Here is a 15857-nt window from a genome sequence, read left to right as displayed (position 1 = left end):
GGGTCATGGCTAGAGGAGCATCGCCTCTTGTCCAGGGAGTGCCGGTGTGATCCTCGGAAACTCAGCAAGGCCCGCAAAGGAGGAAGCCATACCCCTCCCCAAGGGGCGGGCGGACACCTCCAACCGTGCAACGGTGCCTGCGGACAGAGGGGTCCGGGGCCGTGCGGGGCACCCTCAGTGGCCGCATCCTGCCCCAGCTCCGCCCGTGACCCTTGAGAATCGCAGTGCGCGTCACCCACCCCCCCCCCCCGCGGGGACCGGAACCGGTGGGACTTATCCCTTCCCGTTTCCACACACCCCTCCATGGCGGGAGGCGCCCAATCCCGGCCGGGACCGGGGCAACCCCGCCGGCCGTCACGTGGGGGCCGGCCCGCATCGGGGCCCGTCGTAAAGAGCCGCTGCCGCCGCCACCGCAGCCACTTCCCCGCAGGGCGCAGCCAGGGACGCACCCACGGGACACAGCGGCTGCGGGAGGGGACGGACCAGAGGAGGGCAACCCCTCTCTGTCAGGAGCTTGTTTTGTTTTTCCTTCTCGCTCCCACAAAAACTTTGTCCTATTTTATTATTATTATTTTTCAATTCCTGGGATTTCGCTGGATGGTCTGAGCGCAGCTTCATGCCCACCCTGCCATGCCCGGCTCTGATCCCTGCCCGCTGCCATGTGAGTACCTGTGCGGAAGCGGTGTCGGGGGTGGGATGCTCTTCGCGGTGCTTCGCGGCTGAGCCCTGACGGAGAGGCCTGCCTGAGAATTCTTTCGTTTACTTTTTTGACGAGAACTGGGGGGGTGGGAGGATGAAGTTAGCAGGGATGATGGAAGATGGAGGACACACTGCGGATGCTCCCAGCCCCAAGCCCCTGCCTGGGGCAGCTGGGACCCCGCTCCAGCCCGTCCCGGGACCCCGAGGGCCCGCGCTGGAAGCCATCAGACTCCCGTCCAGCAAGGCCCCAGCTCGCACTCCAGGCCCAGGGTTGGGAAAGAGATGGGAAAGAAAATACATTTTCAAGGGCAGAAAGAAAGAAAGAATTTGTTGGGTTGTTTTTTTGTATGTGTGTGGGGTGTTTGATTGTTTGGTGGTTTAGGTTTTTTTTTTTCGGGGGGGGGAGCGTTGATACTGTTTTATTTTTTTCCCTTTGGAAGTGCTTGGGCGGGCGGTGCGGTCGTGGGGAGGTGCCGGAGGGGCCGGTGCCCTTGGCACGGGAGCTATTTCTCGCTCTCGACCCCGTGCCGCGGCGTCTCCTGCCGTGGGGAGGAATTGACCCCAGGGAAGTTTGCACGAAAAAAAGAAATTACAAATGGCAACCCCTGTTTGAGGCAGAGAAGAGGCAGGGAAACGCCAGCTGCTGTGAAGAGCACCGGGACGAGGTCTCCTGGCTCTGCCGCGGTCTCAGTCTGCGACTTTCTTCTCTCCCTCATCAGGTTCCTCTGAGTGAGCCCCTTGGACACGTCGGGGCGCATCCGGCCGGGTCCTGAACAGCTTCTACTGCCCCCGAGGACGGAACATGTATCAGGGTCTGGCCCTCGCCCCCAACCATGGCCAGTCGGCTTATTCCCACGACTCCAGCAACTTCCTCCACTCGTCGGCCGGCTCGCCTGTCTACGTGCCCACCACCCGGGTACCCTCCGTTCTCCAAACGTTGCCCTACCTGCAGAGCTGCGAGCCGCACCAGAGCCACCTCACCAATCCCCCGGGTTGGGGGCAAAGCAGCGGCGAAGCCGCCGCTTTCAACACCGGCAGCCCTCACCCGCCGTCGAGTTTCTCCTACTCTCACAGTCCACCGGGCGGTAGCCCCCCGGGCCGCGATGGTGCCTACCAAGGGCCCCTGCTGCTGGGCGGCGGGGGCCGGGAGCAGTACGGCAACGCCTTGGTGCGCTCCGTTAACGGGTCTTACTCCAGCCCCTACCCCGCCTACGTGACCCCCGAGATACCGCCTTCCTGGACGGCCGGACACTTTGAGAGCAGCGTCCTGCACAGCCTGCAGACGAGGCAGGCGGCTTTACCCGGCCGCAGGTCCACCTTCGGTAGGTTGCAGTCGCCCTTCACGGTTGCCTCGGGGCACCGAGGCCGGTTCCCGATTCCCAGCGCCGGGTTGGAACCATCTCCATCCCCCACCCAGGCATGTTGCTGGCCCGGCCATGGGATGAGCTTCCCCCTCTGGCATCCCCGACGGGAAAGGAGGGGATGATTTTATCCAGGGATGGAGAGACGGTGAGGGCACGGAGAGTGTGTGGCTGACTCTGGACAGAGGTGGGGTATGGGGCTGTGACACGAAAGGCAAAGACCCCATTTCAAAGGAGCAATTCCCCCAAAGGACAGAGGAGCAGAGGTCGTTCAACCCTTTTTTTTTTTCTCTCTCCACCTTATGATATCTCTTTCCCACAATATCGACTTTGTGCCTGTGCTTCAATACTTACCTTTGTGTTTAAATTAGCGGGGCAGATTTATAGCTCCCTCCCTTTTAAGTAATTTATTGTGGTAAATTAGTTTATATTTGAACAGACTCTCGGGCTCCTTATTCGCCTTCATCCAAACAGGTCCCCAGCTGCATCTGCGCTGCGGCCTTCGGACAGACACTGAAACGCGCTCAGGCGTTGAACAATAAACCTCACTTCAGTTCCTGCCCTTCCACACTGAAGAGGCCTTTTCAAATCAAGCCCTCAGCAAATAAAAGTTCGGGGGTTGATTTAAAAGGACTCAGGGTGTGCAGGGTTTATAACCCAGGGTAGGGGGGGTGGGTTTCACCATCCTCCTCATGCGGTGATTTGCAAAGCCCTTTAAAAGCCACTTCAGGATCTCGACTGCGTTATCATCTTTACTGTGGTGAACCAAATGATCTTATCTTTACCCTAAGAACAAAGTTAAAGGGGGGAAGCGGTCCTCCTCCTCTCCGAGCTGCCATCGGTTCGGCTCCTGCTCCCACATCGGAGGTGTTCGGCAGTCGTTTCTTTCCAGGATTTTCTCTTTGTCTGGGAAAATCCGTTGCGTTGTGCGGGAAGGGATAGCCCCGGTGCTGCCGAGGGAGGGCAAGGCGCAGAAATCCCTGCTGCGCTTTGAATTTGTAAGTCTGGGAGTCGGGATAGTGGCCTCCGTCCTCTCTGCCGTTTATTTTTGCTCTCCAATAGTGTAAACCGCTCTTAAGTAGCGTAAACTATGGGTTTTTTTTTTCCTCTAATGAATTATTGCAGGGTTTGTGCGAGTTCTTTTAATATTATTAGTAGTAGTTAGTTGATTTTTTTTTTAATTATTATTTTCCATTGCCAGATTTTTAATCCTGTTTTCATGTTCCTTTTTTTTTTTCCCCCCTTTCTTTCCGGTGGATCATTATTAATACGATAATGGATTTTCTTGGAAAGTAAATAACATTGCAGGGTTAGGGAATTATTTTGAGTGGAAAAAAAGCGGCCAGAGGAATGAGACCGAACCTCAGTCGGTTTCACTCCGTGTTGCCTGTTTGCCGAGAGGCAGAGGTAGACAGGCGACGCAGCTCAGGAGAGGGCGACCCCGCAGCTTCTTCCCGGGGCTTTCATGGCGGAGGAGAAAAGTGAGCAAAAACCTCGCTGGTAGGAGCTGGGGGCTTCGGGAAACAAGATGCTTTCTCGGGGAGCCCCGGGGCAAGAGGAGCCGCATCCCGGCATCACTCCGTGGCCAACTCCGAGCCCTTCCCCGGCGGGGCTGGTCCCAGCGACCAGCCACAAATGCGCCTTAATGGAAATCAGGAAAATTGCCCCATTTTGTCCTCCCCCTTAATTTCTTTTTGTAGCTCTGGCTGTGCCCGAGGCAGGGATAACACCACGGTCTCCTGCCCATTCCATTCACAGGGAAACCTTAGTGGAGCTCAACCCTTTGGGGTCGTCTGGAGAAGGAAGGGGGAATATGGTGTCTTTGAGCAAAATATTCAAAGATGAAGGTGTGCAGAGAATAAAGGCTTTTTGGTTCACCTTTTGTTGAGCGGAGGTAAACTCCCCACCAAGCAAGGATTGCTCCTCACAGAGTACTAATGGGGCACAGAGGGTTAGGGACCCTTTCCTACAGGGTCCTGGGGTGGTTCCTGACCTTCCCACCTTGGATGTCTCTTCCAGAGTACCTGGAGGAGTTCCCCGGGGATGGCCGGGAGTGCGTGAACTGCGGGGCCATGTCCACACCACTCTGGAGGAAGGACGGCACTGGGCACTACCTGTGCAACGCCTGTGGGCTCTACCACAAAATGAACGGCATCAACCGGCCACTCAAGCCACAGAAGAGGCTGGTAAGAGGGGGGAAATCCGCAGGGATCAACCTGGGGGTGGCTGGAGCAGGGGAGTGGAAGGCAGGAGCTGGGGGACTGTCAGGTGTTTGTGCTGTTGGGGTCTCTACCTGTGTTACGGCCTGTTTGACCATTAGTCCTGCCACAGAACTGCCTTGGTTCAGGAGTGGAGTAAAGCTGGGGGGATTGCTGGCTGGTGGGCAACGTGGAGAAAGGACAGCAGGGACTGGAGGGGTCCCAGGGCCGCACGGAGGGGCTGCACTGCAGCTAAGTCAGGAGCGATCAGCCCCATCGATTATCTGGGACTCTGGGCAGCTCCCAACTTCTCTCCTGTAGGCGACACATTGATCTTTATTCTACAATTATTATTATTATTATTATTATTATTATTATTATTATTATTACTGTTTCTTAGTTTTTCATGCAGACACATGAGGTCTGAGCAGGGTAGTTAACAGGAGACAGGACTAATACAGGGCTGGTCCAGATTTGTAGCAGCTCATGATGGGAGCAGGATGGAGTCCAGTTCCCACACTGTCTTCATGGACCCATCTAAGAGGGAAATTTAGGGTTTGGTAGTTCCTGCAGGTTTCTCTGCAGGTTAAAACATTTATCTTCCCCTTTATGTGGTATTGGGCTTCCTCCAATTGGGATCCCTTCGTGAGAGAGGAAAGGAGCTTCCTTTTTTTTTTTTTTTTCCCTTTCAGTAGAGTCACTTTGGGATGTTTAAATTTGGTGGTAACAGTTTTGGTTTCTGAGCCTGTCATCAGAAACCATCGTTCCAAACAGGATGTTTGTAGGAGCTGCACTGGGGAACAGCCGAGAGCGCCTTTTGCTTTCACTCGGGGTGTATTCCCACACTTCTTGTTTTGGTGTTGCAAACCAAGTCATTAACAATAGCCCAACAATGACAAGTTTCTGTGTAAGAAAAAGTTGTGGGTTGTTTTTTTTTACAAAAGGAAAAACAAAAAGAAAAAAGCTAAATAGTAAGTTGGGATTGAGCAAGAGGCTTCGTGCTGATGCCGACCCTGGAAACGCAGCTGCCGATTTGCAGCCCGAAATGAGCAGTGGCTCCATGGAAAATCACCCTGTTGTGTTCACCACAACAAATTGAGGCATTTCACTGAAACATTTAGCATTCCCTGATAGGATTTTCCTGTCTCACCCAAACCCTCCTGGTCTCCTTTTAATATAATGATATGAAGTCTGCGTCTCAGTGGCGGGCTTTGGTCGCTGCTGTGCTGCAGATCTCCTCTTTACGCCGCTGGTTTCTTCAGAGCAAAGACTCTCCGTGCGTTGAGAGATAGGCACAAGCCAGCTTAAATCATCAAAATGTGGTGCTGGATGAATTTCCACTTTTGTTTAGGTTTTTTTTTTAACAGCTTTTCCTCAAAAGAATAAGAGATATCTCACTGCTATGGGGGATTTTATGTCCACGGGTTTTATTTTTTGGGAGGGTCTTATTTTCATGACACAGGCAGCATTTGGGGACCCCGAGCTCCTTGTGTGCTCCTCTGCTAGAGCCCCACACACAGCATCTGTGAGGCATTTTTCAGCAAACATTTCAACTAAGTTTTCTGGGAAAGAACTCTGGTTTGCAGAATTAAGGCCATTTCCCACAGATGAGCAGATCTTGCTGGGAGCTATCAAAGCATTTCCATTTTTTTTAACTGTTATTTAGCCCTCTATTATTATTATTATTATTATTATTGTTGTTGTTGTTGTTGTTGTTGTTGTTGTTTGGTGATCAATACAATGATGATAAAGCCCAAATGAAAGACCTGGTTCTTCTCCAGGGGAAATATTTCAGTAAAGCTGAAATCATTGAGGGGATTTTATTTTATGGATTGAAAAAGAGGTAGGAATTTTAACTTTCCATCTTGAGTTTGGAATGAAACATTTCAAAATCTAGGATTTGCTCAAGGGTTTGAAATGTTAGGCAGCAACAAACTCTGTCCTGTCAGAGGAGTGGGGATGCACTGGTGATGGACAAGAGGGTGGCAAGCATGTTCTGTAAATCCACCAAGGGAGCAACCTGAACCCTTGTGGCTTGGAATGCTTCTTCCCCTGAGTGATTTTCATGGTGGGGGATGTTTTCTCTGCTTACAACCTCACCTGCATGGGCTCGGTGGGAGCAAAGCAGTGACCACAGTGACACCATTGCTTTAGGAAGGATGACATCTGCTCTTTCACAATGCCATGAAACACAGACATGGGAAGGAAAGATGGTTGCCTTTATCCTTTACGTTATGACCTTTGTTCTGTAAGTAGAAGCTGCACTGGGAGTTATTCTGACTTCTGTTTTCACAAAGCAAAGTTCTGCTGAAAGCCCTGGAGAAGGTGACGTGGCACAGCTAACACTGGGGCAGTGACATCCTGCAGTTCAGTCTGCTCCTGCATGGGAGAGGGCAAGGGATAGCAGTGTAGCTTCCAGCTATTTTCTTGTTTCTCTTGTTTGAGATAAAGGCAACATTCACAGCACAGCCTGGACAGGCGTTGTGCTGCTGCTTGTGGCTTCAAAGCACTGTGGCTTTCAGTGGATGGAAGCAGCACTGCACTTTTGGCAGAATCTATTCTAGGAAAAATTTCTGGGTTCACTTCACAAGGTGATACCTTAGTCCTAAAAGTCAGATTGCTTTTGTCATCTTGGAGCAGATAGTGGAGGCCATAAAACCATAGAATGGTTTGGGTTGGGAGGGACCTTAATGAATCATCTAGTTCTAACCCTCCTGCAGTGACCAGGGACATATAGCACTAGTTCATCCCATCTGACCTGGTTTTGAACACTTCCAGAAACGGGACATCCACATCTTTTGTGACCAACCTGTGCCAGTGTGTCTTCACCCTCCCAGCAAAGAATTTCTTATTAACATCTAACCTAAATCTATTCTCAGTTTGAAACCTAGATGGATGGCTCCATCCTTGCATGTGTGAGGAGCAGAGCTGCAGCAAGGGGAGCAGATGCAGCACAGGGTATTTTTTCAGCTGCCTTTTTTTACAGGTTGAAATGCATAGTGGGTTTGAGGACACTCTTTGAAAAGCTGGGGATGGGACAGATCATAGCCTGGTACAACACAATAGGTCCTTAAAGCCACACCTTGGCTTTCTCCCAGCCATCTGTTCTTGGTGCTCCTTCCCCCTCCAAGGTGCAGGTTTGCCCAGAGCCATAGTAACAAAGACAGACCGCAGAGGATGTTGAGCCTTGGATCTGCCTGCTTGCAGGAGCTGAGCTCAGATATCTCAGCACACTGTGCTGCAACTCCTTTCCTATCATCAGCACTGGGTCATCTCTTTCCTACTGGCAAGAGGGAGAGTGAAATTATTGAATTGGGGGGTCAGAAAGTTTTTTTTCCCTGTGAAACCCTGTGGTTTTGTTTCCACCTTTGCAAAGAAGGTGAAGCAAGGTCTCTGATGGCTTTGGCCTCCCTCAGAGGGCCCTGCCCTGCTGGCTCTGAGTTTTTTGGGCTTTCCGAGCAGCGCTCACACACAGTCAATTCGATAGGCACCAACTCACCATTCCTTGAGCTTATCAGCAGCACTTGGCTGTCAGGCCTGGTCTGTGAAGAGTTTTTGTTTGAGTGTATGCTGCATTTGTATAAATAAACACTGCAGCACAATGTTGAAGTCAACAACTTCCTAGACAAGGTCAGAACGGTACAAAGGCAGCTGGGTGGGGGCAGGCAGAAATGCATTTTCTTTTAAGGGAACTGCTGGGAAAGCAGCAATAGTGTATTGTACCTTTGTCCTTCAGTGAACAGCAGTAGCCTTGACCATCTCCTTCTTCCTAATCTGGCAGGTCGTGGTGCAGGGCTAGGTTCTCATGGATTTTCTGGGGGTTAAATTGTGTAATTTGGTCACAGAGGATGGTTTCTGCTCTTTCTGGTTGTGCAAGGAAGAGACAGCCCACAGAGCAATGTGCAGGAGATGCGGAAGAGATGCATAGGAGATTCAGAAGCCAGATGTAGATGTTCTGGCAGAAAAACCCACAGAACAGTGTGGGTAGGGTGGGCATTGAATCATAGAATCAGTCAGGATTGGAAGGGACCACAAGGATCATCTAGTTCCAACTCCCCTGCCATGCCCAGGGACACCCTACCCTAGAGCAGGATGCTCACAGCCTCATCCAGCCTGGCGTTAAACACCTCCAGCCATGGGGCCTCAACCACTTCCCTGGGCAACCCATTCCAGCCTCTCACCACTCATGCTGAGCAACTTCCTCCTAACATTCAGTTTGACTCTCCCCACCTCCAGCTTTGCTCCATTCCCCCTAGTTCTGTCACTTCCTGAAGTGTCACTACCATCACTCTGGCAGGGCTGGCACTGCCCTTGGGCCACAGAGTTAGAGAACTCATTGCCCCCTTGCCTGCACACCATGGACAAAACATTACACGAAATAGGGGACAGTGTGTCTCTCTCTCCCAGGGACCTGTGGTGACCCAGAAATCTTGGGGCTTTCCAAAGCACTTTGCATTGCCCTTTCTCCATCCACAGGTGATGACAGATCTCACTGGCCCACACTGGGCACTGTTATCCCAGGGCTAAGTGCCTCCAAATTCCCCTCTGAACCCACAGCAAGACTTGGACCATAGAGCCCTTGCACCCTTTGGGTGCCTGGCATCTCCCTCTGCTCCCTTTTGGGGTAAGGTCTCTCCTGGCTTCAGAGATGAACACCAGGCTCTAAGAAAGCACTGCAGCTGCTCAGGATCTTGCTGTGACACCATGTCCCATAACAGGGACAAGGATTGCTGCCCCCTCCTCTGTGCCAAGCTTGTCAGCTCACACCTTGGTGCATGATTATTTTTGCCTGGTTATTTCTTGCAAGCTAAATCATATCCAAAGCAACAGCATTATTTGCAAATAGTTGCTGAGACCTCTTTGCTGAGCAACAAGAGAACCAAAGCTCGGGCACGTCACTTGTGTCTCTCGAAACTCAAAGCTGATCTTTATTTGACTGCTAACCTTGTAAAAACACTTTATTTTTATTCCTTCTCTTCCCACCTCATTCGTTATATTGCTCAGTCATGATAGCAAGCAATAATGGAAGAATAAACAAACAGGGAGTTCTTTATTGCCTGCATCACCTATCATCTGCCTTTGAGAGGAATCAAAGTGATGTTTCTCAAGGCTGAAGAAGATAGCCAAGCACCTGAATGCAGAGAGCCTGTGATATCACTTGTGCCACTGGTATCTTGCACTTCATGAAGTCCCTTATTGAAATAGTTTGAATCCCTAGTGTTAGGAGACTTCCAAATGAAATGCCAATTAACTGACAGGTCTCTACATAGACACTTGTGAATTTTCCAGTGGCTCAGAGTAGGGTTGTCAGAAATGGGTTTTCTGCTTCTGCCAGAATATTTTCCTTCTCCATTTGGAAGTATTAACATTTTGGAGCCAGCAATCACTGCACTCACAAAATATGCCATTAATTAACATTTGCACAGTGTTCCTGCAGCCTGTAAGAGAACAGATTATCTGCAGAACTTGCAAAAAATAACCTCCCATCATGGGCCAGTTTGGTTTGGTTCTGCTCACTTCAGCCAATTGATTCCAGTTGTCTTAAACTAGAGATAATTGGGATGTTGCTGACTTTAGTGGTGATTATGAGTGCAGAAAAACAGAAGAAGAGTTTATTAAAAGGATGAGAATTTCTCTCCATGTGCTTAAAGCATGGCTGGCATTTTCCATCTCTCTGAGTGGGTCTCCTGAAGGAAAGTTTTCTGTGCTCTCAGCCCCAACCAATTCCAGCAGATTTGTTGGAAGTCTCTGAAATGAGTTGTGAGGATGTTAGCCAGGCTATCAAGCTCAATAAAAGAAAACCAAATTAGGGTGATCTCATTTGAATGTCATTTCTTTGATCTGAATTTGGCTATCAAGTGTGCTTCACACTGCCCAGGAAACCAGTGTGACTGGAGATGTTATTTTTACATGAAGTGAAAATTCCCAACCAATCATGCCTCTGTGTGCACTCATGTGTTTGTTTGCTTGTTTTCAAGTCTTCATCCAGACGTGCTGGCCTATGTTGCACTAACTGCCACACAACCAATACCACCCTCTGGAGAAGGAATGCTGAAGGGGAGCCTGTCTGCAACGCCTGCGGATTATACATGAAGCTCCATGGGGTGAGGAACACAGCTGCACTGGGAGTCACAGCCCAACAGGTCCAGGATATCATGTCTGGAGAGATCAGCCTCTAGATGACCTAGAAGAGCTGTAACCCTCTCCTATCTCATTGAACAGTTAAGAGCTCAGTCTGCTAAGGCTCTCCAGAATAAGTCTTAGGGGATAGCAGAACACCCTCAGGAGGCACCTGCATAGAAAGGAGATTTCTGCCATTGGGTAGCTCTTAATTAGACTGTTTGCAAAAGTTACCCACCAAAAGGAAAGCTTACCAGGCTTTCTGAAGCTGCAGACTCAAACTCCCCAAACCCAGACTAGAGATAAGGAGGATACTTCTTCTAGATGTGGTAATTTGGAATGTGTGAAGTATGTGAAGGAGTCCACGTGGAGGATGGCTGATAACATTGATCCACAGAGGCTGGGAACTGTTGGTAATATGTCCATCAGCCTAAAAGGAGATTTCATTCCTCCACAGAGGCCTCTTCAAACTTCTGCCATAAAGCTCCAAGTCTCTTTATCCCATGACCATTTCCTCTGCAGGCTCTCAGTCCGTCAGCATAATTTAATAGAGTCCTGTCATAAAGGTCACTAATAAATCAGGAAAAGGAAAATAGGAAATAAAGGGAAAAACTGAATTTGTGGGAAAACTTCAGCTGTTAGCCTTATACATCTTCCAGCCAAGGCCTGCTGCAGAGAAAAATAGCACTTAGTGAAGGACAAGGACTTTAGGTGCTTTGCATGAACCTACAGCACATAAATAGGAGAGCAACACGTGTGTGGGAAGGAGATAAATAAGCTACACTATTAATGCTTCCAATCTTTATCAATGTCAAGGTACCACGACCTCTGGCCATGAAAAAGGAAAGCATCCAGACGCGGAAAAGGAAGCCTAAAAACATTACCAAGGGCAAAACCTCAACAGGTACAGTTCTGCTTTGATCCATCATAGAAGCCTGAAGCACAGTTCAGCTCTGCAAGAAATTATGATAATGAGAAAATCATATTGTGATTTGATGGCTGCCATAGATGTAAGGCTTGTATTTATGTATAGACATCACATGGAAGGAAGATATTGGGTGGGAAATCTCTTTGTAGCCAGGTGGTGGTTGGGCTCTTCTCCCAGACAACCAGCAACTGAACAAGGGGTTGGCAGAGAGAGTGATTGGCATTGGATTGGGCTGCCCAGGGAGGTGGTGGAGTCGCTGTGCCTGGAGGTGTCAAAGCAAAGCCTGGATGAATCACTTAGTGCCATGATCTAGTTGATTGGCTAGGGCTGGGTGCTAGGTTGGACTGGGTGATCTTGGAGGTCTCTTCCAACCTGCTTGATTCTATGATTCTGCTGTCATACTCCCATGAGGTTTCTTCTGTGTTACGGGCACTCAGCTACGGCCCAGCAGCACTCAGGTTCAAGAGGATTTGGGCTACAGTTGAGTAATGGGAAAATACAGGGCTGGGAACAGTGCAACTACTGTTGAAGGGAAGGTACCATGCATTAGACCACCCAGCTTACACCAGGACCAGGCTGTGATAGGTTTCTCCTCTTCCTCCACCAGCATCTTGGCAGCCAAATACAAAGCTTTACCCTGACAGAGGTGCAGTGGAGAAAGAAAACAGAGTTTGTGCAATGAGATGTGATGGCAGCCATTAAAATGCATATGTCTTGAGAGCAGATCTGCACCTACATTCCTTCATCATCATTTACTGATTGTCTTTCAGGGTCTACAACTTCAGCCACTAACTCCCCTTCTTCCATTACAAACTCAGACAGCACGGTCACTTTAAAGTCAGAGCCCAGCACAACCTCCCAGTATCCTGGACAAACCATTGTGTCAGTGTCCCAGGTAAGGCACAGGGGCCCACAGCCATCATCTGCTTGGGTGGGTGCTGCACACATCTCAGTACTTGCTGCCTATGGTGAGGATAAGCAATTAGTTCATTACACTGAGGGCCACCAGCCTGGTGGGCTGTCTCAGGTTGAAGAAGACAGGGATCACCACCCAAGGAATTGGAGATCAGGGAGGGCTCCAGTCTGTTGGCTCCCTGTTGGCTCTTCCATTTTGCAGTGAGGAACTGGGACATCCAAACCCTGCTGCTGTGGAGGTGGCAAAACAGCTTTGACCCAGAGATGGGTTTAATTCCATTCTTCTGCCATGAAATGCAGGATCAGCAACCTGATCTAGTTTAAGACAACCTGAGCACGTTAAAAACAACCTGCTCTAGTTGAAGATGTCCCTCCTCACTTCAGGGTAGGTGGATTAGATGACCCCTAAAGGTTTGTTCCACCTCAGACCAGTCTGTGAATCTGTGAAATCCTGGGAGTTACAACCCTGTCAAGTCGATAGGACCAACCCAGGGTGGAAAGATTTGTAACTGTCAAGAGAAGGCTCCCTGGGCAGATGTTATCTGTGCTTTATAGCCCTAAGGTGCTTAGTGCTCACCTAGCTGCAAGGCTGTCAGAGACCCCAGATTGCAAGGCTGTGCTTCTGCCCCAAGGATTCCTTTCAGATGAGTTGTTGTTTTGCCTTGGCAGAGCTAAAAATGGCTTTAAATCAACCCACACACCAACATTTTGTGACCCAGTACCATACCATCTTTATTCTGGACTGAAGCCCTCCCCAGGCTGGATGTGTGTGCATGGAGGGGAAGCTCAGGCCCAGCACCTGGCACAGTGCCAGCTTCACCGTATGGATGGGTGGTTTAGAGTTGAAACTGATAAATCTGGTTCATATTGTGCTCTTAAAAAACATTCATGTGCCTAGATATCCTCAAACTGGACATGTTTAGACAGCAAATAACTGCAGATGGACTCCAGGATGCCTTTTCCTCACTTGATCTCTGTCCTTGCTAGAGATGGAGCACCTTTCTTGCCCAGTTTTGGGCTTCTCCAAAGGGCAGCAAGTGGTACCAGGGATAACCTGCCCTGTTCATACTCCACCCTAGTCCTACCACCAAATTTTGACAAGGAGAAGAGTGGCCTACTGGTTAACAACAAGCTTTCTAATGACCTTCTGCTTCCCTCTTGGGCAGGCACAGAGCCAGTCAGACGAGACGCTGGCTGGCAGCCACAGCGAGTTCAAATTTGAGCCTGAGGACTACACCTTCTCCCCCACCACCATGGCCTCACAGCCTGGGCTGAGCGTGCCCCTCCGGCAGGACTCCTGGTGTGCCTTGGCCCTTGCCTAAAAGTCCCCCAACCTCCAGCAGAAAGCCTTGGGACCAATGCTTTTGGCTGGCCCTGCAAACAGCCAGCGGGCAGGAGGACAGCTGCCCTGGCGCTTGGGGACTGTGGGGTGTCAAGCAGTGGCTGCAGGACAGGTTTCTCTTGGAGGATGTGCATGGAAAACACTGGGCAGATGGGGCCAGGATAGCCCTGCTGTGTCACCAGCTCTTCTGAGAGCTCAACCTCAGCTGGAGTGACCCAGGGTTGCCTCCCCAAGGCCAGAACCCCAGGGCTGCCTCCGTTATCCTGAGGAAAGCCTTCCTCCTTTGAGATGAAACCAGCAAATAAATGCATCCCAGAATCTATGTTTATTCGCAGTGATTTCTCCCTCCTATGACTCCTCTGTGTGCAATTTATTCCACTTTCCAATAAAGACTGTAATAACGTGGCACCAAATAACTTAATTTTATTAAAATGTAAACTGTGTGGCCTCCCTTTGGTTTTATTGGCCACATCAGGAGGAAAAGAGGAGAAAAGGGGTGGGGGGGGGAAGGCAAAGTTGGTTTAAACATTTACTGTTTTATACTCCAAACCATCATCTCTATAGAGTGTTAGCTTCTGAAGCCTTTAGAGGATCAACACTGAGCTGAGGAGTCAGACATGAAATAAACACTCTGCTCTTTCTTTTCCAGCTCCAAAACAAAGAGGGGGTTTTTTTTCATTAATTATTATTATTGTTGTTTTAAGCAAACCACACAACAACAGCAACAAAAAAAAAAAGGTCAAAACCTCCCAATAATAATAATAATAATAATAATAAAAAGACTGATTTTTTTTTCCCTCTGTTGTATTTCCTGTCCTGTTTTGAGATTGCCAACTCTGAGCATTAAAAAATTGAGAGTCAGCCCATCCAAAAGTTAAGAAGAAGGCTTGAAAGACTGAAAAATAAAGGATGTGCTGGAGGTGTGTTTGTTTGCATCCAGTTTGGGGAATGGTTCAAATGGGGGAATCTCAGCTTTCAGCCATCCAAGGCACAGATTCTTTTGCCATTAATGAAAGCCTAAGTAGGAAATAGTTTCATGGAGCTGAGCTGTAGCAAAGGATGCAAAACCTACCTCACTGTCCCAAAAGCTGGCAGCAGTGCATTTCCACAGCTTCTTGGAGCTGCCTTGAAGAGGTGGGCAATTGGGAGATATTCAGCATCTGAAGGGGGCCTACAAAAATGCTGGGGAGGGACTTTTTTAGGCTATTAGGGAGTGACAGGAGTAGGGGGAATGGAGCAAAGCTGAAGATGAGTAGATTCAGACTGGATGTGAGGAGGAAGTTGTTGAGCATGAGAGTGGTGAGAGCCTGGAATGGGTTGCCCAGGGAGGTGGTTGAGGCCCCATGGCTGGAGGTGTTTAAGGCCAGGCTGGCTGAGGCTGTGTGCAGCCTGCTCTAGGGTAAGGTGTCCCTGGCCATGGCAGGGGGGCTGGAAATAGATATCTTTGTGATCCCTTCGAACCCTGAGTGATGCTATGATTCTATATTCTTTGCTGGGGGCATGCAAGTGGTCCCTGAACCTCCTGAGGGGCCTTGGGATGAGGAGAAGACCACACTGAGGAGGGAATATGGGTGGGAAATAAAGTGGGAACAAGGTCGTGAAGTTACTTCTATGGCCTGCTGTATTTGTTATTTCTAAATACAATCCCCAGCCTGGCTGGACAGCTATTTATGGCCAGGAAGCTGTCAAGTAATAGTTCCTTAATATAGAAGTTGACCTGTCCAGGGCTTCCTGCAGCAACTTTTCCTCTTGTCAGAAGAGATGGATCGCTTGATTTTTATTATAAACAACAGGCTAAAGATGATGAGAGAGAGTGAATCTGACATCAAGTCACAACTCAGCTCAGATAGAGGATGATGCTTTCCTCAATGCAAGCCTTGCTGGAGGAAAGGAGATGCTCGAGCCACTGGGTTGCTTGGTCCCCTCCAGTCCTGCTGCAGCTCAGCAACCCTCAGTGTAGCCTTGTGAGGGCAAGGTGGGGGTTCAAGCCTCTCTTTTAGCAAAGAATCACAGAATCAACTAGATTGGGAGAGATCATCCAGCCCAACTTATCACCCAGCCCTATCCAATCAACTAGACCATGGCACTAAGTGCCTCATCCAGTCTTTTCTTGAACACCTCCAGGGATGGTGACCCCACCACCTCCCTGGGCAGCCCATTCCAAAGAGTATGGTTGAAAGCTGTGTTTGGAGGAGCAATTATTGCACCTTCAGAGCTTCATTAACAGCTTGTATCATGGTAAGCTCCAGTGCCAGGCTCAGCAGTGGCACACCATGTTTGTATGGTCAGGCTCT

General features: G+C 49.5%; 1 protein-coding gene across 1 annotated transcript; it reads left to right on the top strand.

The window, feature by feature from the left end:
- Positions 1–1445: 1445 nt before the first annotated feature.
- Positions 1446–14357, top strand: GATA5 (GATA binding protein 5). The gene is made up of 6 exons (XM_064167459.1): positions 1446–2021; positions 4080–4246; positions 10237–10362; positions 11195–11282; positions 12077–12201; positions 13388–14357. The coding sequence occupies exons 1-6, from the start codon at positions 1502–1504 to the stop codon at positions 13541–13543; spliced, it is 1182 nt and encodes a 393-aa protein (XP_064023529.1). The 5' UTR covers positions 1446–1501; the 3' UTR covers positions 13544–14357.
- Positions 14358–15857: the final 1500 nt, after the last annotated feature.

This window comes from Pogoniulus pusillus, chromosome 29 (genome assembly GCF_015220805.1).
Source record: "Pogoniulus pusillus isolate bPogPus1 chromosome 29, bPogPus1.pri, whole genome shotgun sequence".
Lineage (NCBI taxonomy): Eukaryota > Metazoa > Chordata > Aves > Piciformes > Lybiidae > Pogoniulus > Pogoniulus pusillus.
Note: the sequence above shows the minus strand (reverse complement) of the source record. Positions and strands in the feature narration are given on the sequence as shown.